Source organism: Mesocricetus auratus, unplaced genomic scaffold, assembly GCF_017639785.1.
Source record: "Mesocricetus auratus isolate SY011 unplaced genomic scaffold, BCM_Maur_2.0 Super-Scaffold_100007, whole genome shotgun sequence".
Classification (NCBI taxonomy): Eukaryota; Metazoa; Chordata; class Mammalia; order Rodentia; family Cricetidae; genus Mesocricetus; species Mesocricetus auratus.
This window is the reverse complement of record NW_024429191.1, coordinates 80,047,624-80,074,566: the sequence shown is the minus strand read 5'-3', so window position 1 is coordinate 80,074,566 and position 26,943 is coordinate 80,047,624. Positions and strand designations below refer to the sequence as shown.

General features: G+C 39.7%; 1 protein-coding gene across 9 annotated transcripts in view; it reads right to left on the bottom strand.

Annotated features, from left to right (window-relative positions):
- The window catches only part of Gpatch8 (G-patch domain containing 8), a 69,202-nt gene that overhangs the window by 20,214 nt on the left and 22,045 nt on the right, over positions 1-26,943 (bottom strand). For 4 of the 9 annotated variants that reach the window (XM_005070112.4, XM_013113307.2, XM_013113308.3 and 1 more), the window contains 3 exons: positions 7,318-7,385; positions 6,613-6,699; positions 2,083-2,226 (listed from right to left, as the gene is read on the bottom strand). In XM_005070112.4, the coding sequence (XP_005070169.1) occupies positions 2,083-2,226; positions 6,613-6,699; positions 7,318-7,385 (299 nt within the window). Of the gene's footprint in view, positions 1-2,082; positions 2,227-6,612; positions 6,700-7,317; positions 7,386-9,549; positions 9,595-16,273; positions 16,291-20,454; positions 20,473-26,943 lie in introns of those variants that run through there. The other 5 variants (XM_040749820.1, XM_021227180.2, XM_040749822.1 and 2 more) reach the window with 3 other exon arrangements.

Below are 26,943 nucleotides of genomic sequence, written 5' to 3'. Positions count from 1 at the left end.
ATTCATGAGTTCTCTGTAAGAAAATCACAATTTTATGAACTATACATGTATGTATAGAGGTTGGTGTAAGTTGTCTTTATCACCTCCTACCTTATTTTTTGGGACATGATCCCTTGTTGAACCTCTAACCAACTAGGTTGGAAACTCTAGTATAATTCTGTCTGCCATGCCAGCGCAGAAATTATGTGCAGGCTGCCATGTCTGCTTTGTGCATGGGTACCTAGCAACCTACCAAGCCTCATGAAAAAAAAAAAAAACTGAGGAGGGGTATTCTATGTTTATAGTGCATGTGCTCGTGGAGGCTCAAGGTTGATGGAGGGGTCTTCCTTAGTCACTTCTCACCTGATATTCTGAGGCAGAGGTCTCCAACTGACACCATTTTGGCTAGTCAACTTGCTCCTGGGAGCCCGTCTCCTGGGATCACACATGTGCTACCATACCCACCTCACTTTTACATGGGTGTAAGAGATCCAATTCAGTCCTCATATTGCACAGAAAGTGCTTTAACGTCTAACCATCTCCCCAGATACCCAAAATTCTTTATTTTTATTTAACTTTTATTTTATGTGCATTGATGTGAAGATATCAGATTTCCTGGAACTGGAGTTACAGACAGTTCTGAGCTGCCATGTGGGTGCTGGGAATTGAACCCAGGTCCTCTGAAGAGCAGTCAGTGTTCTTAACTGCTGAGCCATCTCTCCAGCCTCATCCCCAAATTCTTAATTTTATATTTTTATTTTGATCATATAAAAACAATTGCAAGTAAACATTTTGGAACTAGATCGGCTCTTTATAAATGTTTATGATAACCACAGATGTAAAATGATTATGATTTGTGCTAAGCAAGTATGAAATAATAACATCACATATTTGAAGGTTTTTCAATAGTTAACCTCAACACCAGTGACTCCAATATTTATTTTGAGGCATTGTGCACTCAAATATTTAACAGTATCTTTGAATCCCACTCAATTTGATCCCCCAAAGTACCACCTCCTAGTTAAGGCAGCCTGAATTATATCCAGACAACAACTGCTTAGTGCGCCCTGAGAGAGTTATTTCCAAGTTGATAACTCCTGTAATTGATAAGAGTAGTAAAGGAAATCGGTCAACATAAGGTATATAGGAGAATGAATGAGAATGTCAAAATCCAACAATTAAAGTTCTAACAATTTCTATTACACTTAAGTTGAGAGCTATATCACTGAGGTATTAATATCAATAGGAATTTTATTAGTTTGGCACTTTTCCTAAGTATTTTCCTATGTCTTTCCTCTTAAAAAAGCAACTCTTGAGAGTTGGGGAGATAGCCCAGCAATCCTAACACTGGGTGGGTATGTGTGGGGTAGACAGGAGGCCACCACAAACTCAGGACCAGCTTGGTCTACATAGGGAGTTCCTGAACCATTTAGAAAGATTTTGCTTGTTTGAAAACAATTTAACTGAAATAACTAACTACCAAGAGCCTAAGAATGTGGTTCTGGGTGTTATAAGAAAGCAAACTGGGTAAAGCCATGAGGAACAAGTCAGTAAGCAGTACTCTCCCATGGCCTCTGTATCAGCTCCTGCCTCCAGGTTCCTGCCCTCCCTTCCCTCAGTAATGAACTGTTACCAAGAAAATAAGCCCTTTCCTCCCCAAGTTACTTTTAGTTATGGTGTTTCCTTACAACAGAAACTCTAATTAAGACGGGGGTGGGGTGTGGGGTGTGGGGGGTGTGGGGGTGTTGTTGCTAAGATACAGCATATCTAATTTATCTAATTTTATTTTTCTTCAGGATTTATTCCCTTTCCAAGACATATTGAATAACAAATGACTTACTGATAGGAAACAGCAGCCATTATCACAAACATCATCTAAGGTTTAAGAAACTCACAATTTATTACTCTACTTAAAATGGTGATGGAGTGGCAGGGAGAAGAGGGTATATATGTTAGGATAACTCCCATGAGGGAAAAAAAATCTAGTCTATGAAGGGCCAAAAATAAGGACTGGCTGACACAAGGTATCAGTCACACTCATCAACATCAATGGTTCTAACAATTAAAAATAGTTTTCCTTGGTACCAAGTAGTTATCCCTTACCTGCTTGTGTGCATGATCATAAGAGTTAATGTGGTTGTCAAATTCCTGATGTTTCTGGTACTGTTTATCACAGAGTTCACAGTAAAAGTTGGCTCTAAGATCTTCTAAGGCTTTTGCGATTGCCTTTTCTTTGTCAACATAATCCTGTTAAGAAAGAATCACAAAACACAAACAAGAAATAAAAAAAATGTAGGATTTTGACAGCTATCACTCAAGTAGTGAGTAAAATAACTTTCCATAAAGTTCAATGGCCCTGATAAATGCTGGATAAAACTCAAGGGGCAATTTGGAAGGACAACACTTTGTATAAACACTAACAAGTGTTCAAGAGAGTACAATTTTATTTCCCTTTTAGCTATACAGTAGACAAGACCATTCCTTATTTTGTCTTTAACCAAAAACCAACTAGATTCAATATAAGGCACAATTTAACCAGGCACAGTGTTGGTATATGCTCATAATACACTTCAGGCTGATAAGACTGCCTTGAGTTCAAAGATACTGCTGGTACATAGTGATTACTAAGCTGACCAGGACTTAGATCAAATCCCAGGAAATGGAGTTACAGGCAGTTGTGAGTTGCCACACAGGTACTGGGAACTGAATTCAGGTCTTCTTTGAGAATAGCAGGTGCCCGATTTTGTCCTTCCTTTTTTTTTCCTCCAAGTTGTTCAAGACAGGGTTTATCTGTGTAGTTCTGTAGACAAGGCTGGCCTCAAACTCACAGAGATCCACTTGCCTCTGCCTCCTGAGTGCTTGGGACTAAAGGTGTGGCCACCACCACCCAGCTTTATGTCCCTATTTTTTACTTTTAAACCAGCAATTGGCTTAGAGCATATACTAAGCAGGATTACACAGCAAGAAGAGTAAGATCTATCCAAAAGACTCAAGGTTCACTATAAAAAAGAATTCAATCAGTGCAATATATCTAAAGGGAGGAAATCCTACATGATTATTTTAACTGATTAAAATACAAACAAATACCTAGCAATGTCTAATCTCTCTTCCATGGTATGAACATCAACAAGCAGGGCACAGAGTATCCATCAAAAGCCCCCCCCAGTTAGCCATCTGTTACTGACTCCTGCCCTTGGGAAGCTTGGGAGGGAGAACATAAACTAATTACTACATGGTTTCAGGCAAGCTTGAGCTATATTAGTGGGACTTTGTCTTCTCCCATCTCCCTCCTTCCCTGGAAAGCAGAAAATAAGAAAGAAAAAGAAAAACTTAGTTAACATCACTATGGTGAAAGAATTAAAGTTCCCTCTTGGAACTAGAAACAAAGCAGAAATATTTATTCTTGTCCATTTTTTGTTGTTGATGTTTTGTTTTTGTTTTTAAGACAGGGTATATACATTCCACACTGGTTTCAAACTTGCTACATAGCCAGGGATGACCCTGAACTGCTCATCTTGTTTCCAGTTCCCAGTGCTAGGATTATAGGCACACACCATGTTGCCCAGTTTAGATCGTGCTGGAGATCAAACTCGGGTTCCCATGTAGGGTGGGCAAACACTCTACGACTGAACTACATTTTTAGTTCCACTCTTAGCACTTCTAATAACTTCAGAGAAGATACCATTGCTTTGTTTTGGAAACAGGGTCTTCCTGTAAAGCCCTCATTGGATAGAAACTTACTCTCAGGCAGCCAGAAATCCACCTGCTACTGCCTTCCAAATGTTGGGATTATAACAGTGAGCACATGCCTTTAATCCCAGCACTTGGGAGGCAGAGGTCAACCTAGTCTACAGATCAAGTTCCAGAACATTCAGGAGTGTTACACAGAGAAACTTTGTCTCAAAAAAGATGAAAAGATAAATAAAATTAATTGTGCCTGAAGTTGTCATGAAGGGACTCACAAGGACTTAGCTTAGAGGACACTCAGTGGTAAGGTGACTGTCTGACATCCTATACACTCTGCCAGAGAAGCAGTGGGGCTTGGTGTCTTTTATCTCTATGAATAGATGAGACACCTGCACCCCTCGCCTTAGGGGTTGGGAATATTGTACTAAGTACAAATGTGGAACACCTAAAGTCTTCCAAGCTAAGTACATAAAAAGAAATCTGGCCGGGCGTTGGTGGCGTACGCCTTTAATCCCAGCACTTGGGAGGCAGTGGCAGGTGGATGGATCTCTGTGAGTTTGAGGCCAGTCTGGTCTACAACAGCCTCCAAAGCCACAAAGAAACCCTGTCTCAAAAAACCAAAAAAAAAAAAAAAAAAGAAAAAAGAAAAAAAATCTGTATCTAGACACCACCATGTCTTGAAACAACAACCATAAAAAAATAAGTAAATACATAAATAAAAGTGAACCTAGGTAGCACTCAAATCCCAAAATAGCAGCAAGCATTTTCAAGTTTTCCGTTTAGTTTTGAAAAATATTTCACTTTTTTTTTATTTCACATGTATGAGTGCTTGCTTGAATGTGTCAAGGTACCACATGAAGCGCCTGTGGAAGATAAAGGAGTGCACTGGATCTCCTAGGGCTGGAGTTACAGATGGTTGTGAGCTGCCATGTGGGTGCTGGGGATTGAACCCAGGTCCTCTGGAAGAAGAGTCAGCGTTCTTTTTTTTTTAGCAGCATTCAGTGTTCGTAAGCACTGAGCCATCTCTCTACATATTAAAAAAATAATTAAAAGTATTTGTTTGTGTATATGTGGACCATGTTGAGTGCAAGGAGGTCAGAGAACAACCTCGAGTATCTATTCTTACTTCTACCTTGTTTAGGGAAGGTCTCTCTTTTATCACTGTCTGTACCAGGTGCATGGTCTACAAGTTTCCAGGGATCATCTTGTCATTGCCTTCTATTTCCCCACAAGATCACTGAGATCACAGGCATGTACTGACACATCTGGTATTTTGTAACATGAACCCAGGCCTTGGATTTTTGTAGTAAGTGCTTTACACACTGAACTATCTCCTAAGCATCTTTTTTTTTTTTTTCTTTTCTGAGACAATCTCATTGTGTGACGCTAGGTGTTGTGCTCAAAATTTTGGCCTTCTCCTCCCAAGTGCATGGGATTACAAGTGTGTGCTGTCATGTCTAGTAGTCTTGAATGCTAGGAAGACAGGCATGTTCCACTATGACTGAATATTCTGGACTTCAGGATATTCAGGAGTCCTCACAGGTATGCTATCTCCTCAATCTTTGTTGTTGTTGGTTTTTTTTTTCCTATCTTTAAGCCTGTAAAATGATAGTTATTTTATTTAATTTCACTCAACTGTCATCTATCTTAACAATGGAAGAAAATAACAACCTATGGGTTTCCAAGACTGACAAAGGTTGTTAAGGACTCTGATTAGGATGTCACCCTTTCTCTTTTCCACACATATGAAAAGTCTAGATACATGGGCTAAATTTATAAGCACTTCAAAGTAGTGCTTACTTCCCCTTTAAATGGTAGAATGTATTTAACCTCCTCCCCTGTTTTTCACCTTAAGTATCACAACGAAAAAAGTTTCTAAATGATACTCTTAATGAAGTCTATTTCTATTTCTTGTCTTCTAATTTGTTCATTTTATGGTAAATACTGGACATACTATAATACCTTGAAAGGAATGTTTCCTAGTTAGCCTTTCTGAATGCTAACTTGCTTGTTCCAAACTACAGTTTGTTATGAAAAGGAAACTACTCTGGACTGGAGAGATGGCTTAGTATTTAAAAGCACTGGCCTCTCTTAAAGAGAATCAAGGTTTGCTTCCTAGAGCCTAACATGGTGGCTCCCAATCACCTGCAATTTCAGTTTCAGGGTAACTTCTGAACCGAGGACACCAGGTACACGTGGCACAGACATACACATACATGGTGGCACACACCTTTAATCTCAACACTCAGAAGGCAGAGGCAAGTGATCTCTGAGTTCAAGGCTAGCTTGATCTACAAAGCAAGTTCCAGCACAGTCAAAACCCTGTCTCAAAAAACAAACAAAAAAGAAAAAGAATTCCACTTGATGTCCACATGGAGAGATAAAGATAAATCTGTGCTGTAGGACTGAGTATAATTAACAATGAAAAAGAATTCCTAATTTGCTAAAAACAAACAAACAAAAAACCCAACATTGTTCAAGGATTGGTGAGACAGCTCAGCAGGCAAGATCACCTGCTGCCAAGTCAGAGATCTGAGTTTGCTCTTTGGGTGGAAAGAACCAATTCTTGAAAGTTGTTCTCTGATTTCTATGCACACTATGGCATTACATAAAAATGAATGCCCTCCCCACAAAAATACCCTCATCCATGTTGTTTTTTTTTTTTTTAATGAAAACCTCCAAAGACTAGTGACCATTTTTTTTTCCTGCTACTACCTGACTTTCTGTGTACAACCTGGGACTAGTTTTTTCAAACACAATGCAATTTTTCCAACACACACAGTTTTTACTGCAGCAGTAAATAAAAAGTAACTACAAACTGAGATTAACACAAATCACCACCAAATGTAAATGAATGCTGTCAGTTAAGGAGACCCTTCTCCCCTAAAATGAACACTTCTTCTCTGTATGGACGTTCTCAAACAACAGTGACTTGGTTTAAGATACCTTGTACTTTTGCCTCAGCTCTTCTGTGTCTTCTTTTTCTACTTCTAGGACACGACGCCTTTCGGTAGCATCTTCGGCATAATCCAGCTTGACAAAAACAGGTACAGTTATTCTTACTTCCTAAAGCACCCAGAGTTAGCTAGAGAACTGCCATTACACAAGTGCAATGCTGGTGGAAAGCAAGAAGCTGGCGCTTTTCTCAACTAGCTTTTGCTTCACTGTTGTATCACAGAAAACAGCAGGCCAAGTGAATTCCTTACTCCCTCTCCTGGCAGTCCTAATAGACACAACTGTTGATAACAAGACTGCAGTTCGATGTTCACCACCAATGTTTCAGACAGTAAAAAGAAGGTATAGTGGATACTAACTGCACAACTCTACACGGGCAGAACGTCTACCACACCAGTCTTTTAAGTACAGAACAACTCTGTCTATTAAAGCAAGTGCCAGAGCCTCACCTGGTCTTTCTGTACAATCCTGGGAAAATGCAATGTTTATACACCAGTTAAAACAGGGGTATTTACATCTTCTGTGCTTCAAAAATAGCCCAGAATGAAAACATAAAATACATATTTTAATTGACCAAAGAAAAATTAAAATGATGTTCATCTGGTAAATATATGCTTATGCTGATATCTGAGTTTGAAGTTAATGGCAATTTTATATATTCCATAAAACTAACGCTGCTTAATGAGACCAATTTACCTCCATTTCCATGCGACCCATGCCCATGACATCATACTTGACAACGATTGGAATAGGATCTGTTCTCCCTGTAACAGGAACACAGAATCAAGTTGAGACATAAATTAGGCTAACAGTTCACTTTAAACATTAGGTTTGGGTGGTTAGATCTTGCCTTGGAGTGCAGAGACCAGAAAGCTACAGTGAACCAAACAAAAGCCATTCTCACAGCTTACATCCAATCCTTCCTTTCCTGAATTAAACCCAACAAACCACTTTGGTTGACCTCCTAGCTGGAGAGAACTCCAGGTAACTGTGGCAAAGCTAAGTAAATGAATGGGAAACATCAATAGCACCAGAAGGTTTACAACTAAAAACTTTAGAAGTTCCTTTTTTTTTGTTTGTTTTTATAAGACAGGGTCTCATGTAGTCCAGGTTGGCCTCAAACTCACTATGAAGGTGAGGATGACTTTGAAGCTCCCAAATGCTGGGATTACAGGCACGAGTCACCATGCCCACAGTTCTTAAAGGAGCCTAAGAAGCAATCCTTAGCACAACTTTGTCCAGACATCTCGTCACCCTTAAAACTGGTGATAAATATCTTAACTGCTTAAATAAGACAAAAAAAAGCGTGCATTTCAAACAGAGGAAACTGATACAATTATTAACCAACATCTGTAAAATTTTTGTTTTTCAAGAGATACTTTCCAATCAAATGAAACACTTAAATAAAAAAACAACAGCTACTTGCCCTTAGAGACAAGATTGGTTTTATTTTAAAACTGGTGCCTGAGATCTCATTTCCGAGAATGATTTACCACTGTCTGTGGATGGTAACTGGTAAGCTGTGAAAAGGACTAGTTGCGAAGAAAATTGACTTTCAACTAATTGATCTATGCTGGAGATTTTTAAAAAATAAATATATACTTAATCCACTCATAACCAGCCAAACAAAGCAAATGGGGCAGACAAGCACTTTACTACCACAGCTGTTTTACATCACAACTTGTGCTGTACATTGTGATGTAACTGCAAAGGACTTACCTTACCCAGTGTACACCTTCAGTGAAAAAACACAATGTTTACTTCCCTCATCATTTCACTCAGGCTGGTGTAAACAATTGTTTTTTGTGGTTTTTGTTGTTGTTATACACACACACACATATATATATATATTATACCTTTGGGCAAGAAATTTGAGTTTTGTCAGGCTAAATCTTAGGTATTATCAAAGAAAAATTTTTGAATAATTGGTCTGCTTGGATCCTGAAGAAAAAAAGAAAATAACCAGCAACGCTTGTGTCTGGTCACTATATATTTATGGAATTAGTATGTTTGCATCTTTAAATCATACTGAAAAACAAACCCAGAGGTTTAACTACTTGTCAACAATATTCCATTATTGACAATTAGAAGTTTAGCTGCTTATCAACAAGATCCCATTATTGTTTTTAAACAATAAATAGGTTAAAAACAAGCAAATATTATCATAGTTTAAAACAAAACAAAAACCCTACCCAAGTAAAAATGGAAATCTTTTGTCAGGAAAATAAAAGCTTACAGAACACCGTGTTCTGCTGGAGATTTCCGAGACTGCCAGTCAAACAAGACGAAAACGCAGTGTTCCTTCTGCCCAATGGTATAATAAATAAGCAGTGACTGCAATCTTTAGCAAAAGGACCAAGATAAAGACAGGTTATAAAAATGACTTCCTAGGTGCAATATCACTTTCATAACGTCTCAATCAGGGATTTACTGGTAAAAACAAATAGTCCAATGAAACAATTGAAAAGAAACATCAAAGAAATTTATTTTAGAATATTTTTTTACTGGTCAGAATTTATTTTGGAAGAATCAGCAAAGTTTTGGTACAGATTGATTACCTCTGTAAACCCCTGTTTATAAATTCTGCATTAGTACTTTTGCCTTCTAAGGCAGTCAAAGATTGTTTTAACTTATTTATAAATTGCAGTAGCAAGTGCTAGTGCCCATTACACTGGGGGTGGGGAAATCAGGTTTTTTGACAGTATTAGAATTTAATATTCTAACTGATTCTTTTTGGCAGTTCTAACATAGATACATCCCTTCTTAACATTACCCTTTAATGAACAAGGATCAGACAAGTTGCATAAGGAAAGGAAAGGAAAATGAAAAGACCAAGCAGAAGGATGAGGCTACAACAGAGAGAGTAAGCCTAACATATTGGTGCACTGATGACAAAAGGAGTAATTCAGTCTGAAAATAAAAAATTACCACTGCTAAGTTTACCATCACCACAACAAGTCCAGGATCAAAATGCTGTAAAAAAGAAACACCGTTTGTTAGGCAGAAACCATTAGGGTAGGAAACAGGCCTTAAGCAGGCAGACAGGATGGGGGTAAAGTACTAACTGGGCTTTGTCCCTCCCCCGATTTCAGTGAGGACAGAGGAAGGACATTTTGTGCTATAGCAGCTGCTTTTGCGCTGGTCAGGACGGGGTGTGACATTTTTATACTGCTACTTGAGAACATGAACAATCTCTTCTTCATTAACGCAGGGGTGGGGGATGGGCTAGTATGTCAGTTTGTTTAAAGGGAGAAAACTAACTCTAGCTTCCAATCTTTCTGGCAAATCAATATTCAGAGTTCAAGATGGGATTATTAAATAAATCACAGCAAAGATTGGATGGGGTTAACCAGACACTGACCATGTAATTTTTTTTTCTCACAAAAGAACTATAAGGAGCCTGGCTGACAGGGTTTCAAGACCACTTTAAAATAGTCTAGAGAACACCTGTAGATCTTCGGCACTTAAAGAACTGAGTTCTGTTAAGAGTGAGTAAAACTCTAAGTAGCTCTGCTCAGATATTTGCTTCCTTTTAAAAGACTTTGTCACCAACATCTATCCTTCTGCACATAACTAAACCAATCTTTGAAAAAGAATTCCAGAAAAAACAAAAAGCCTCAAAAGAACCATCATTTATAATTTCTCCAGAGTTAACTCACAGAAGAGAGCCAAATTACAAAACAACCTGAAGATGAAATCACTTCTTGCCTGAAGCAGTAATTTCTTAACATTATTAAAGTAACTACAGAACCAAGGAAAAATCAGTGGGAAAAGGACACCAAAGAATATATATAGGAAGATGTTGCACCATGTTTTTTAAAATCCTTTTACTTATTCATTTCAAATCAATGACTGATCCTATTGTAAAAAATATCACTTAGAGGGGCTGGAGAGATGGTTCAGTGGTTCAATTCCCAGCACCCAAATGACAGCTGTGTCTACAACCTGTCTGTAACTCCAGTTCCAGGGGATCTGAGTCCCTCACACAGACACATATGAAAAACACCAATGCACATAAAATAAGTCATAAAAAGAATAACTTAGTAACATAAAAAGAATAACCAAGTAACATTTTGTAATGATCAAATGTTTTTAAGGGCAAGCAGCAGTAGCAAAAATATGTGCATTACCTCGAAGAGCCAACTTTTTTTAAAACACTGAACTGAATTCAGTTCCTTATTTTCAAAGTGTAGAAATTTTTATTTAATTTCTATTAAACTATTAAGAACATTTTTGTTGTGTCTTTCACTAGGCCCAACTTTAAAAAGATGACCTGTGAACAGTTAGTTAGCTGGATCAGTGGGTAAGGCATTTGCCCTGCAAGCTGGTGACTTGAGTCCTGGGATCCACCTTAAATTAAAGAAAGGAGGAGAGTATCTAGTCCACATCCAGAGCCCTGCTTGCTAAGGGATCTTACCGGCCAGATAACCATATTTCCAAAAATAGCAAATGATATTTTGCTAATAAACTGGAATTTGTTTATATTTTTCTACTTATTGCTTTGTTTTTGTATTGGTGAGAACAGAATCCATGAGCTCTCAAATGCTCTGTCACTAAGCTACAACCCTAACTCTAAAATCTATGCTTTTCTTTATTTTTATTGTGTGAATATGTGTTCATATATATGTTTGTACATGACTGTATCTTGTGTGTGTTCAAACTGGCATGTAGATACTAGAGTTCAACCTGAGGTGTCTTCTCTGCTTTCCACCTTATTTTTTGAGACCAGGTCTCTCAGTGAACCCAGAATTCTCAGCCTCAGGAATCCTCCTGTCTCTACTCTCTCCATGTTTATAGACATGAACTAGAATCCAAAACCTAGGTCTACATGCTTGACATAAAAGCACTTTACTGATCATTCATCTCTGCAGCCACTCCAAAAGAGCCAGGCATGGTTAACTCACACTAGGAATTAGCAGCACTTGAGAGGCTGTGGGATGAGAACTACAGCAAACCTGAGCCTAGCCTGGATTACACAGTGAGTTCTAGATTAGCCAAGCTGGAGAGTAAATTCTAGTCTCAAAAACAAAAGCAATGAGAATCACCACCACCACCACCAACAACAACAACAACAACAAGACCACCACCACCACCTCCTCCTCCAAGAATGTGCTTACACAGTGACAACCTTGAACTCCAAGGATGAGAACATAGTTCTATAATTAATTTAGCATTGATTGAGCAAGAGACATTATTAGCTCATGATCCAAAATAAAGGCATTAGAAATATTGAAGTCTGTATGCATTACTTCAATTATTTTTTGATTTATCAAGACAGCTTTTCTCTGTGTAGCCCTGGCTATTCTGGAACTCACTCTGTAGACCTGCCTCTACAGCTCCTGGGTGTGGGCTTAAAGGCATGCACCACCACTGCCCAGCTTCATTTCAATGCTTCACTTCAATTCTAAAGTCTGAATTGCAGAAAATATTTGGGGTTCTATATAGCTGGTACAGCAGTAGTAGTAGTATAAAAATCTTGACAACCAAATGGCTTCTTACAGTTTTATCGCCTGCTGTTGGTTGTGTTAGTATTCCAAAACCACAATGAAAAGTTTTTAGTGTTGCAGGATCACTCTAAAACCCCAAAAGACTTTCTAGTTTCATGTAAACCATTTTGTACTTTTTGCTGTTATCTTCCCCAATACACACACTTTCTTGAATTCTTTAGTACAGTTTTTTAGGATTGACCCCCTAGGGCTAAGTTCGCCGAGAGAAGACAACAAATTAAACAGCCTTTTTACAACCACTGGAGAGTATGAGCAGATGGTTATTATCTATTTTCAGGACTGTCATACAGATCAAAAGAGGTAACAAATAAAGCAAGCTGTATAAATTTAAGTCACTATACAGAAGACTGCTCAACTTTTATCACAGTCATTGCAAGGTCTCAGAACTGTCTGTGCGTACACATGCATGTGCTGTATGCAGTGCACATGTCTATGAAGGCCACAGGACAACCTCTGGTAGTGTTCCTCAGGCACTTTTTTTTTTCTTTTGAGGAAAGGTCTCTCATGGAGCTTACCATGTAGCCTACCTAACTAGTCAATTCAAAGGGTCTGCATGTCTCTGCTTCTCAGCACTGTGACTACAAAGACACCAGTTTTTTTCAACCTGGGTTCTATGGATCCAACTCAGATCCTTCAAGTACTTTACTAAATCAGCTGTATCCCATGCTCAGAAATATTTTTGAAAAGTAATCCTACTCCAGATATGGCAGGAAGACAGCCAAGAGTTCCAAGTCAGCCAGGTCTACATATAGTAAATTTAAAGTTGTCCAGGGCTATACAGTGAAACCTTATCTCAAAACTAAACAAAAAGACAGAAACTATAATAGGTATTTGAAAATAATCATTTAGGAAGAGTTTCCCCAGGGTAAGCACATAGTGAATAACATAACTGTGGCCCAAGGGGTCAGGCTACTACTTCCCAAGCTAGCAGCAGATCTTGTTAGTATCAATCACCTGGTACATGTTTTGTAGGCATAGAAGATAACACATTGAATAAGCAAGTAATGGAGTCTTGTGTCAAGGGTCCATGGAGAGAGCTGTTGAGACCAGGCAATGTGTGGTAGGGTAGAGGCCCTTCAAAGAGGCCCCAAGAAGTCACCACATGAAGGGGAAGCCTAAGTTGCAATGAAAACCATGGGAAACCCCTAGAGGAAGGCTGCATGGAATGGAGCTGGTCCAGAATGGTTGTGTGTGCTCTCTAAGAGGCAGATGTGCAGCAGCAGGTCACTCAGGTGCTCTGGAGCCCAGATGATTCTGTCATAAGCCCCAGACACTGGACCCAGAGCTGCACGATTTGTTGCAGCCTTTCTTTGCTATATCCTCATTTCTCCCTTTTGGAATGGAATAGTTTACTTTGTGCCATTGTAAGCACTGAAGTGCACACATTTGACTTTGATTCTACAGGGTTTCTGTGCAGACTGCCTTTAGTCTCAGAAAACCCATTGGACTTCTGAACTGTGGCAAGACTGCTAGACTATGGGGACTTAAGAGATGAGCTAAACATCTTTGATTATAAGTTTTTAGGAATCAGAGTGGAATGTTATGATCTAAAATGATGTGTTTATGGTTGACAAAATAGTTCAGCAGTAAAGTGCTTGCTGTGAAGCCTGATTATGTGAGTTCAATCCTTGGAACAAACTAACTCCACAAAGTTAACCTCAGAACATATACAGGCCATGGCACGCAAACACACACATCATGCTCATGGCCAGGCATAGTGGCAGTGCAGGCCTTTAATCTCATTACTCAGGTTATTAAAAAAATAAACCTGCATTTCTAGACTATTTCTAAAAGTTCAGATTTTTGTCAGGTATAGCTGTGCATGCCTTAATCCCAGCACTAAGGAGGCAGAGGCAGGCAGAGCCCTCTGAGTCTAAGTTAGTCAGGTCTATATAGTAACAGTATGAGTTAAGGGGGTGGGGGGAATCATACATCACTTGGGGGCAGAGGCAGGCAGACCTGTGCAAGTTCAAGGCCAGTTTGGTCTACTTAGTGAGTTCCAGGACAACCAGGGCTACATAGAAAGACTATCTCTAAAAAGGAGGAAGAGGAGGAAGAAGAGGAGGAGGAGGAGGAGGAGGAGGAGGAGGAGGAGGAGGAGGAGGAGGAGGAGGAGGAGGAGGAGGAGGAGGAGGAGGAGGAGGAGGAACATATGGGCATATGACCATAATCTCAACACTCTGGAGGCTGGAATAGGATTTTGATTCTGGTGCTATTCCAGGGTGCATAGTGACACTCACTGTTCACCCCTTTGAAAAAGAAGAAAAAAATTCATTAAGTGCATGGAAGACATTACATGTCTTCTTTTCTAAGTAATATCCCCTGCTATTTGTGTTGGTGGTAACCTTTTTGTTCTCTGCTGTTGGAGACAGCTTTGCTGAGACTCAATGGGTTCTGAGCTTTTGATTCTTCCTGTCTCAGTTCCCCAAGCATGTGATTATGTTTGCTTTGAGCTTCTGTTCTTCATAAAACAGTGTCTAAATAAATTATACTTTTTTTTTTTTTTTTTGGAGACAGGAACTTTCTGAGTAGCCCTGGCTATCCTGGAACTCACTTTGTAGACCAGATTGACCTGGCACTCAAGAGATCCACCTGCCTCTGCCTCTCTAGTGCTGGGATTAAAGGCGTGTGTCACTACTGCCTGGCTAAAATATACTTTTTACTTGGTGTTCTTATAATCCTCCCAAAGTTGGGGGTATGGTTCAGCTGGTAGAGTGTTTGCCTAGCTCACACAGAGACCTGGAATGAATCCCCAGCACTACATAATCTGTAATAAACTGTAACTTCAACACTAGATCGACAGAGGCAAAAGAATTAGAAGTTCAGAGGCATCTTCAGCTACATACCAAGTATGTATGACTCAAGGAAGCCTTGACCACATGAGACAATCTAAAAAAAATAACAAAATGGGAGGTGGGAGTGTGTAAGCAAGCAAAATGGCTCAGCAGGAAAAGGTGCTTAGCATCAAGCCTGATGACCTGAGTTCAGTACCCGAGAATCACATTGTAGGATAGAAATAACAACCTCAAGTTGTTCTAACCTCCACAAACACAACATATACAGATAAATGTAAGAGAAAAATTTAAATAAGATTAATAATAACAACTGTTTCTCATGCAAAAGATAATCAACAATCCATAGATAACTGTGTTTCATGTACCCACTAGTAAATATATTTGATGAGATGTGTAGTAGTTGCTTGCTTCAATTCTCATAACCTGAGATTTCTGAGTGCTAAATTGTTAAATAAACTGTGATTCCAAGTTAAATTGTTCATTTCTCTAGTATCACAATTATAATACTTGTATTTGTTATATCTGTTTCTCCATTACTCCTAAGTAGGCATGAATTATAATGTACAGTTTTTTGTTTTGTTTTCTTTGGTTTTTTGAGACAGGGTTTCTCTGTATTGTTTTGGAGGCTGTGCTGGAACTCGCTCTGTAGACCAGGCTGTCCTTGAACTCACAGAGGTCCGCTTGCCTCTGCCTCCTGAGTGCTGGGATTAAAGGCATGCGTCACCAACACCAGGCATAATTTACAGTTTTATTCTCCTTACCCCCAGGTTTTGTTATATAGCCCAGGCCAGCTTCTTTATGAGCCTCCTGTCCTGGCCTCTGAAGTGTTGGTATCAGAGGACCCCACCTGCCCAACTCGTAACTCATCCCCCACTTTCCCCCTCCAGTTTACATGTGTTTATTTATTGATAGTGGGGTGAATGTCATAGTGGGCTGTGGAGATCAGAGGTCGGAGGGTGCCTGCAGGAGTCAGTTTCCTCCTTCCACTGTGAGGGTCATGGGTATCAAACTCAGTGTGTTAGGCTTGACAGCAAGCACATTTACCTACTGAGATATCTCACTAGCCCTGATCTTCCTTGAAGATGTAGTTCTGGGCTATTCTGTCAGTAAATATACATACATTAAAAACACACATACAAAAAGGAACAACAAAGAACATGTAAGAACACATTAGTTTCTGGTCTTTAGAAACATAGTTTAAGAAAGGTAAAAGAAATACACAAATAACAAAAATTCCACAGAAAATAAAACATAAGAAAAAATCAGGGAGGAAACTAGGCATAGAAGCTCATACCTATAACCTCAACCCTCAGAAGAAAAGGTGGGAAAACACCTCAAGTTGAGGCCCACCTGTGTACACAGCAAGACTGGTCAAAAGTGCTTGCCATCAATCTGGTGACCTGAATTTGATCCCAGGAGGACCTACATGGTAAAAAGAACAAACTCTCAAAAAGGGCTCTGTTACACAGATATATCCTATCTGAGAAAAAAACAAAGGAAAAAAGAAAGTCGGTGAAAGGCTTTTACTACCTAATTTAGCTTCTAGTTTTTAGTGAATTTATGTTACTTATGAAGACTATATGATTACTTCAAGTTTCCAAAGAAAACATCATATTCCAGAGCTATTTCCAAATTATTGGAGAGTAAGGTGAACAACTGTCCTGTATTGTAATTCTATCAAACCTAAAGGATCCAGTAAACTGTCTAGGCATACCATATGGCACACTGGTGAAAGGCACAGGAGACAAGCACGCGCGCACGTGCCCACGCACACACACAGATATAGTCCACTTGCCTTTCGTGAACAAGGTTTAACAGACAGAACCACTAAATATATCCATAAATATATAACCTACTCATGAAGACGGCTAAAACAGAAATAAAACACATAGGTCTTGACACAATTCTACTACTTATTGGCTAAAGGATCTTGGACAAACTGTTGTTTAGAATGGGAGTTTCCTGCCAAGTATGGTAGTGCATGCCTGTGAAGCAGTCACCAGGAAGTGGAGGCGAGGCTGAAGACTCCCAGTTCAGGGCCACCATGGTTAACACAGTCACAAGAAAACCTTACTTCACAAAATAAGAGAATCAGTTTGAAATCTGGAAAATGGAAATTTTATTTCAGAGACATGAAACTACTGTGTCACCTACAGGCTAGCTAGCCGGGCATATTCAGAGGCAAACTACCTCTAACCTCCATACACATTCCTGCCACACACAAAAAACACACGTCGTCATCATTCACCAAGATTTTTCTAAACATTAAACTAATAAAAATGATCTCTAAAAAATATATTTCACACTGGGCAGTGGTGTCGCACACCTTTAATCCCAGAGGCAGGAGGATCTCTGGGAGTTCGAGACCAGCCTGGTCTACAAGAGCCACAGAGAAACCATGTCTCCAAAATATATATATCACTAATGCTGTACATTGTGCACATACCTTTATTCCCCGCACTTGAGGGGCAGCCAGGAGGGAGGGAGGGAGGGAGGGAGGGAGGGAGGGGGAGAGGGAGAGGGAGAGGAGGGAGAGAGAGAGAGAGAGAGAGAGAGAGAGAGAGAGAGAGAGAGAGAGAGAGAGAGAGAGAGAGAGAGAGAGAGAACAAATAGGATGTTTTCCCATCTAGTTGCCATTGTAGTGGTGCATGCCTGTAACTGGCATTTGGAAGTAGAGGCTTGAAGGTCGTCTTAAACTATACAACAAGCTTTGAGGTCAAGCTGAACTACAGGAGACCCTGCTTCATATTTCACAGACAAAACTTTTATTCAATTATTCTTCCAAATTAACTTACCTTGATAATATCCAAGCATCTTCTGCATCTAAGTCACTTCCTGCCCCTCCCCGTGTGTACGTGTGTGCACAATGGACACCAGAGGTAAGTAAGCCCTGGTTGTTCCTCAGGAGCTGTCCACTTTGTTTGCAGACACAGAGTCTGGGTCTCTCTTTGGCCTGGAGGATGATGGCTTGTCTAGGCTGCCTGGTGAGCTGCCATTTTCTGTCTCCTCAGATTGGGTTACAAGTGTGCACCACCATGACTGGCTTTTTCATGGGTTTTAGGGATCAAACTTAGATCCTCACACTTTCATGACAAACACTTTACTGACTGAGCTATCTCCCCAACTTCACATTCTTTTCTTCATAACAAAAAAAAAAAAGGAAGTAAAATGATAAAAAGAATACTTGCCTTCTACTTTCACTTGTTCTCATTTTTTTTTTTTTTTTTTGGTTTTACGAGGCAGGGTTTCTCTGTATTATTTTGGAGGCTGTCGGTCCAGCCCGGCCTCGAACTCACAGAGATCTGCCTGCCTCTGCCTCCCGAGTGCTGGGATTAAAGGCTTGCGCCACCACTGCCCAGCACTTGTTCTCAATTTTAACCTGAAATTATTGTGCCATGAATTCATTACTTTATCTAATGTCTTAATATACCTCCACCCCCTCTCTCTCGGTTGACACAGGGTTTCTCTGTGTAGTTAGCCTTGGCTGTCCTAGAACTCTTGCAGAGATCCACCTGTCTCTGCCTCCCAAGCCCTAGGGTTAAAGATGTGCAGCACCACTGCTTGGCATATCCTTTCAATTTTGTAATTTAACTTTTTGTTTTTGTTTTTATGAGACAGGGTTTCTCTGTATTGTTTTGGAGGCTATTGGTCCAGCCCAGCCTCTAACTCAGAGATCCGCCTGCCTCTGCCTCCCGAGTCCTGGGGTTAAGGTGTGCACCACCACCGCCCGGCATAAATTTTGTAATTTTTGTTATGCATATCCGTGTGGGGTACATGCACAAGGCCAGCAGTGTCGGAATCCTCTGGAGCTGCAGTTGTGAGCCACCTGCAGGAGTTCTGGGAACCCAAACCAGTCTTCTGTAAGAGCAGGGTATGTATGCTAACTGCTGAGTCATCTCAAGCCCCTTGATGCACTCTTTAAATATGATCTCTGTAATGAAAAACAATCTTTTCTATTAGATTCTTTTTCTCTACAGTTCACCACTTCCCCCTCCTATTCTTCTCCAATCCCTTCTTTCTTAATTTTATTATTATTTTATGCTGTTGTTTTTTGAGACAAGGTCTAACTGTAGTTCTGGCTGTTCTAGAACTCACGGAGATCCACATGCCTCTGTCTCCCATGTGCTGTTCTTCCAGAGGACTGGAGCCTAATTCTGGCTCCAAGGGATCCAACATTCTCTTCTGGCCTCTACTGGGAGCCCCACAATGTAGCATATAGTCTCAAAGAAACACATATAAGAACAAAGTTAAAGTACGTCTTTTAAATTTGTCTTGAGATTTGCTTATTTCATGTGTTAATGTTTTTGCCTGCATTTGCATGTACACCACATGTGTGCTTAGTGTCTGAAGTTCAAAGGCATCAGATTCCTTGAAGTGGAGTTACCAATGATAGATGCTGGAAAGTGAGTCTAGGTTCTCTGTAAGAGCAACAAGTGCTCTTAATCACTGAGTCATATTTCTTACCTCTAAAAATAAATCTTTAAAAAAAGTTAGTCCAGGAGGTGGTGGCCCGTGCCTTTAATCCTAGCACTTGGGAGGCAGAGGCAGGAGGATCTATGTGAGTTGGAGGCCAGCCTGGTCTACAGAGCTAGTTCCAGGATACTGTTACACAAAGGCTGTTACACAAAGAAACCCTGTCTCGGGGGGAAAAAATAAAATAAAATTAGTCCAGGCAGTGATGGCACCTGGCTTTAATCCCAGCTCTTGGGAGGCAAAGGCACGAGGATTGCTGTGAGTTTGAGGTCAGCCTGGTCTACAGGGCTAGTTCTACGACAGCCAAGGCTACACAGAGAAACCCTGTCTCAACAAAACAAAACAACCAAAAAAAAAAAAACCAAAGAAAACAAAACAAAATCACACACATAAAACAACAACAAAAATAGACTTCTTACTCAAGAGACTGTATTCTAATTTTTATTTACCATCTGGGATTTATCTTTTTAATCTAATTTTTACAAATTAAATTACTTGTATTAACTAAATTCTACTAAGATGATGTGTTAGTTTACAACTATAATCTTAGCACTCAGAAGGCTATGGCAAAAAGGTTACAAATTCAAGGCCAACTGATATACAGCAGGACTTGACTTTGCTTAAAAAAAGTTAAGGGCACCAAGTGGTGGTAGTGCATGCCTTTAATCCCAGCACTAGGGAGGCAGAGACTGGCAAATCTCGGTGAGTTTGAGGCCAACATGGTCTACAGAGTGAGTTCCAGGACAGGCTCCGAAGCTACAGAGAAACCCTGTCTGGAAAAACCAGAGAGTTAAAGGCTGTCAGAACCTGAGCCTTATTAAATGCAACTCAGAAATAACTAAGATTAGGTTTGTCTTTGACTAATGTTCTAAGACCTACTTAATCATCAGGAAGCAGAATCACTGCTTCCTAAACTACATGATGAGCTCTGTGTAAACTAAGCTATGGAGACAATATTGGTCTCAAACTACAGGCCTCACACTGGGAATCTTGACTCCAAGAGGCTAGGGTCACAAACACACTCAACACTAGGCATAAGCCTTCCTGACAATCCATACCTTGCTTTGTGATTCAGGAGCTATGTTTTCTGACCTCCCCTATTCCATTCCTATTTTCAGTATCAGCTTTTTTTTTTCTGAAAGGAAAAAGGGTATAAAGTAGATTTAAAGTCACACTTATACTTAAATGGCAGATACTCAGCTGTGGAACTTTTCTGAAACTGTTTCAATTTATAAAATGAGCATACTTAACTTGGCCTGGTTGCTTATATCTATAATGCCAGCACTAGGAAGACAGGCAGGAGGATCACTAAGGAGACCAGCATAGGCTACATGGTGAAACCTTATCTCAAAAGGACAAATGAGCCAAGTATGAGGATGCTCACCTGTGATCCCAGCATTCCAGGATTAGGAGTTCAAGGACAGCCCCAGCTATGTGAGACACTGTCTCAAGTAACCCCCCCCCAAAATCCTAGATCAATATCTGGCCTATAGTACTTACTTAATATTACTTCCATTTTTCTAAAATTCACAGGGAAAAATAGAGACTACTTTTACAAATATGCCACTCAAAAAAACTGTTATCTGTCACAAGAATTTGTAAAGAAAACTGATCAACAGAGCTGGGAATCTGGACAATTGGTGGAGTACTAGTCTAGCATACAAGAAGTCCCTATAAAACTGGGTGTGGTGGTACATACCCATAATCTCAGCACTCAGGATCAGTAATTCAAGTTTGAGGCCTGACTCTGAGACCTTGTCTCAAAAAATAGAAGGAGAGGGGCGAGATGATTCTGGTTAAGAACACTGGCTGTTCTTCCAGAGGACTCGGTTCAATTCCCAGAATATACATGGCAGCTCACAACTGCCTATAATTCCAGTTCCAGGGGATCTGACACCTTCACAAGACACACATGCAAGTAAAACACAAATTCACATGAAATAGAGCCAGGCATATTGGCATACATCTTTAACCACAGCATTTGTCAGGAGGCAGAGGCAAGCAAATCTCTTTTGAGTTTGAAGCTAGTGAGTTCCAGGACAGCCATGGTTCTGTAGAGACACCCTGTATCAAGCATGCCACCCCCAGTATGCACAACCAAAAGAAAAAATAAAATCGGAAGGAAGGAAAACAAATCAGGGCTGGGAAGAGGCTCAGTAGGTAAAAACACTAGCCATGTAAGCCTAACAACCTGAACTCAATCTCCAGGGCTCACATAAATAGTCAGATACAGTGGTGGCTACTGTAACACTATCCATTCCTATTTCAAGATCTGAGGTGGAGATAGGAGAATAACCCAGAAACTCTTGGGCTGGCTAGCTTACAATGCACAGCACATCAAGAGAAAAAGAGAAGAAACCTGCCTTAAAAGGGAGGAAGCAAAGCACTAATTCCAGCAAGTTGTTCTCTAACCTCCACGAATGCTACGCACAATGTGCCTCAATGTGCACACATGCACATCCACACATATTAATTAAGAAAGAAAAAACTGACAAAGTGTAAGTTTTTTCTTATGAAGTTAGTTAAACTGGGGGTGCAGCTCAGTGGTAGAGGTAGAGTACTGTGTAACATACATAAACAGATAAAATGTGAGCACAGGAAAAAAGTCCCCTAGTGCCTGTGCCAGTAGTGCTAACCATCCACGAGGACAAGGAAGTAGGACCATTTGAACCCAGGAGTTCAAGACCAGCCTGGGCAACACAGTAAGATTTAATTTCACTATTAATTAATTTAAGTTTTTTAACCAGCTAGCATGAGGATTTGGATTCAATCACCAGCGATGCCAAAATAAATTAAAAATTATGTGTATGTGCATGCACACCACCACAAGTGTTTCAAGTTTTAAAAGATGCATTAAAAAGCAATTCAAAAATCTCTTCAGAGTCTGCCTTCACAATATAGAGAATAGTCATGTGCTCCCACAGAATGCAGAATGCCTCCGTTTAATATCTAAGCAATGAACAATGTTCCCTTTGACAGTTTTCAGGAACCATGATATTCCAACACTTATCTTCCAGTGCTACAACTAAAGGCATGCACCACCATTCCTGACTTAAAAACAGCAATTCTTGCGCTGATAAAGTCAAAACAAGTCAAACATGGTGGTACTCACCTGTAATCCCAGTACTTTGGGAGGCTAAGGTAGGAAGACTGCTACCCCAGGTTTCAGGTCAGTCTGTACTTACTACACAGTGAATTGCAGGCCAGCCTTGACTATAAAGTGAGACTTTAAGATAAGATTAAGACTGTAAGATAAAAACAAAACTAAAACTCAGACAACTAAAGCACAGACACAAGAATCTAGTAGCATCTAAAATATATATATATATATATAATGCACATTAGATGCCAGTGTACAATCCTGGAAAAAAAAGAGTAGTAAGAGGAACGTAACCCAGTTTTTGATATTTATTTATAACAGATCTGAAATGGATCACCTCTAATTCCGTTAAAACATCTAAATATGTAGCTAGAAATGGTTCAGCGGAAAAGGTGCTTGCCACTAAGCCTGATGATGACTTAAGTTTGATCTTTGGGATCCATATGATGGAAGGAGAGCTATGCCCTAACATACACGCATGCAGACACACAGTACAATAAATAAATATAATTAACGAGTCTAGCAAGATGGGCCCGTGGGTAAAGGTTCCAAAGCCAAGCCTGACAACTTGAGTCTGACCCCGTGACTTACATGGTAGAGAGAACCAACTCCCAGAAGTTGCACTGACTTCCATATGCATATACACATGCCCCACGAATTATGAATAGATAAATGTACATTTTAAAATATTTAAGATATCTAAAGATGGACCCAGGAAGGAGCAGCAATGAATGAAGCCAACCTGAGCCACAAGATCCAATCACAAAACCAAACATAATACAACACAATACTGCTCTCTACCCAAATGAAGTACTTCTACACAAAAGTAACAACTGAAAATCCTTATGCTCAAGAAGACTGAAGCACCATTCAAAACAATCATTTTTAATTTTGTTCAAGAAAGGAGTGCGCAATGCCAGGTATAGTAACTAACTCCTACAACCCCAACACAGAACTTGGCTGGCAGAAACCAGAATTGGTGTGAGTTAGTAAAAGAAACCCTTCCTTCTGCAACTCTTCAAAAAAGGCCAAGTCAGACGGCTCAGAGGGTAAGTGCACTGGCCACAAACCCTGAAGACCTGAATTCGGCTTTCAAAACCCACAGAGTAGAAAAGAACTGCAGTGGCAGCACATGCCGATCTCTGTGAGTTCAGGGCCAGCCTGGTCTACAGAGCTAGTTCCAGGACAGTCAGAGTTATTACAGAGAAACCCTGTCTTGGGGAAGAAAAAAAAAAGAACTGCCTCCCGAAAAGTGTTCTCTGACTGTCACATGTACACTGTGGCAAACATGTGCTACCAAACAATCCCACAGATACATATATACATAAATAAAAGTAAATCTTAAAAAATAATAACAGCCGGGAGTTGGTGGCACACGCCTTTAATCCCAGCACTCGGGAGGCAGATACAGGTGGATGTCTGTGAATTCCAGGCCAGGACAGCCTCCAAAGCCACAGAGAAACAAAAACAACAACAACAATAATAATAAGAGTCTGGAAAGATCACTCAGCAGTTAAGAGCACTAGCTGCTCTTCCAAAAGACACAGGTTTAATTCCCTGCCCCATAGTGGGGCTCACAACCACCTGTAACTCCAGTCTCAGAGGATTCAATGCCCTCTTCTGGTTGCTGTGGGCACCACGCATGCACATGGTGCACTGACATGCATGCGGGCAAAACACCCAAGACATAAAATAAATAATAATAAATTAACAATAACAGGAAGTCACCAAAATATTAGGCATAGTTTGGTCACTGGCCTAAAGAAACCTCCAAAGGCCAGGCTGTGGTGGCATACACCTTTAATGCCAGCACTTGGGAGCCAGAGGCAGGTGGATCGCTATGAGTTCAAAGACAGCCTGATCTACAGAGTGAGTTCCAGAACAACCAGGACTGTTATATAGAGATACCTTGTCTCAGGAAATTAAAAAAAAAAAGGGGGGGGACAAAAAAAAGAAGAAACCTTCAAAGTTCTCAAGTAGCTAAAGGAGCAAGATTGGGGATCCTGGGAAATACGCTTAAAAGGGAAAAAATGTCTTATTGAGACAGGGCCTCACTAAGAACTCAATGTAATCCATCAGCTTCCAATTCCTGAGTTCTGAGATTAAAGACATGGGCCATCATGCAAAACCAAATATAATACACTAGTAGCTCAGTAAATATGTTAGCTGTCTAACTCTTCTGTTTTTCCTTATAAACAGGATGAGTTCTGAAATACTATCAGACTCCATTCATTTTTTTCCCAAGACTGGAACATTTAGTTTACAATTAAAACAAAACAACCAATAGCCAATAACTTAGACAATGTAACAAAGGAGGTTTAGGTACCACTTCTGAGCTAAGCCTACTAAGGAAACACATCTCATACCAAAATAAGGATACCATTTCAAAGCTGTAAAAACGTTACTTTTTTTCTTTTTCAGAAATGCATCCAGTCTAATGGTCACAAAATACAACCACAAGTCATTGTTTTGTTCTGAATTAATTATATTCTTCTGCTTCTACAATATATAATAGTGCAAAATGGTTCTCACAGCCTGGGCTCTTTCCTTTAGATGACATGTACTTTATCAACAACTTTTTTTTGCAGTTCTTTTTTTTTAACAGTAACAATTATTGGGGCTGGAGAGATGGCTCAGAGGTTAAGAGCACTGACTGCTCTTCCAAAGGTTCTGAGTTCAATTCCCAGCAACCACATGGTGGCTCAAAACCATCTATAATGAGACCTGGTGCCCTCTTCTGGCCTGCAGGCATACATGCAGACAGAATACTGTATGCATAATAAATAAATGAATAAATTGAAAAAAACAGTGACAATTATTATCTGTCAAAACAATAAAGATTTTTAAAAATCATTTAAAATATTATAATGAACACAAAGGAAATATAAATAAAATTCAAATACAAAAACAAATACAATTTACAAAGTACAATTTTATATCCTGACACAGAGAACTTTAGAGTCAACATGCCCCATCCTCAAGTTATTCAGTGTCCGATATCTACACTGGAGCCAAGGAGTATGGCTCTACCTATAAAAGCCTCGCATGGGATGAAATAGCATCTGAACTTTTGATATCCCCCCTCAAAAAAAAAAAAAAAGAATAAAAGCTTGAAGAGATCACATTTAAATTTTAGTGGATGGCTATATGTTCAATATATTAAGAGTCCTAAATTCAAATAAGAATTAAAGTTGACAACAAGTAAAGTTATGGAACTTACAATAACGTGTGAGGCTAGAATTACCTGCAGTGAAAGTATGATACCAAGAAGGCATTATCATTTTTATTAACAGGGTTTTCTTCTATAATTACTCATAGAAAAGACAGTAAAAAAAAATCTGTTACAAATTCCCTAAATGTACCATTACTATGATCTATTCTAGATCAAATCATGTGTTAACCGGAGAAAGATAAATGATGAAATCTAGTATAATACCCATACCGTGTTGAATCTAATAATAATAAGAAATAGGCTATTTTTTTTAAAAAAAGATGTATTTTATGTATATGAATGTTCTATCTGTATGTACACCTTTATGCCAGAGCAGGGCATCAGACCCTATCACAGGTGGCTATAAACCACCATGTCGTTGCTGGGAAATGAACTGAGGTCCTCTGGAAGAGCAGTCTGTGCTCTTAACAGTCATCTCTCCAGTTCCCCAAAAAGCTATTTTTAAAACTAACTTGACCCCTAATCTTTATTTTGTTTTTGTTTTTTTCAAGACAAAGTCTCTCTGTGTAACAGCTCTGGCTATCTTAAAACTTGTTCTGCAGACCAGGCTGGCCTGGAGCTCAGAGATCCTGCCTCTGTCTTCTGAGTACTGCCTGGCTTTGACCCTTAATCTTTAAAAGATTTTTTTACTAGCTATTTTTAAAAGGTCAACAATGTAAATATACTTAACACTACTAAACTACACCCTTAAAACAGCCAAGTGAAGCCACCAGAGCAGTCAGAAGACAGGGGCCAGAGCTATATAGTGAGACCTTAAGTTCAAATAGAGAAGCCTGCAGCAGAGCACGGGCACAGGATATACAAAGTCCTGGGGTGGATACTTAGAACACAAAGCAAAGAAGGGAAGGAGGGAGAAAGATATTATTATAAAAAATTAGTCATATGATTTGTCACAACTGAACTCAAAAAGGGGATGGGTACAGTGGCAAAACTAATGCAATTCCTACATTTAACAGGCTGAGGCTGCAGGACCAGTCTGGGCTAAAAGGAGGCCCTGGTCCATCCTTAACCCCAACCCAAGAATAAGAAAGCAAACAATTAAAAAACAAAAAGTTTAATCACAGAATTCAAGAGGCAGAGGCTGGAGGATCAGTACCAAAAAGATAGATATAAAAAAAAAAAAATCAAGGCCAGACTGGTCTACATATCAAGTTTCAGAACAGTCAGGGTTGGGTAATGAGATCCTGTCTCAAAAAACAAAAGGAAACAAAACTA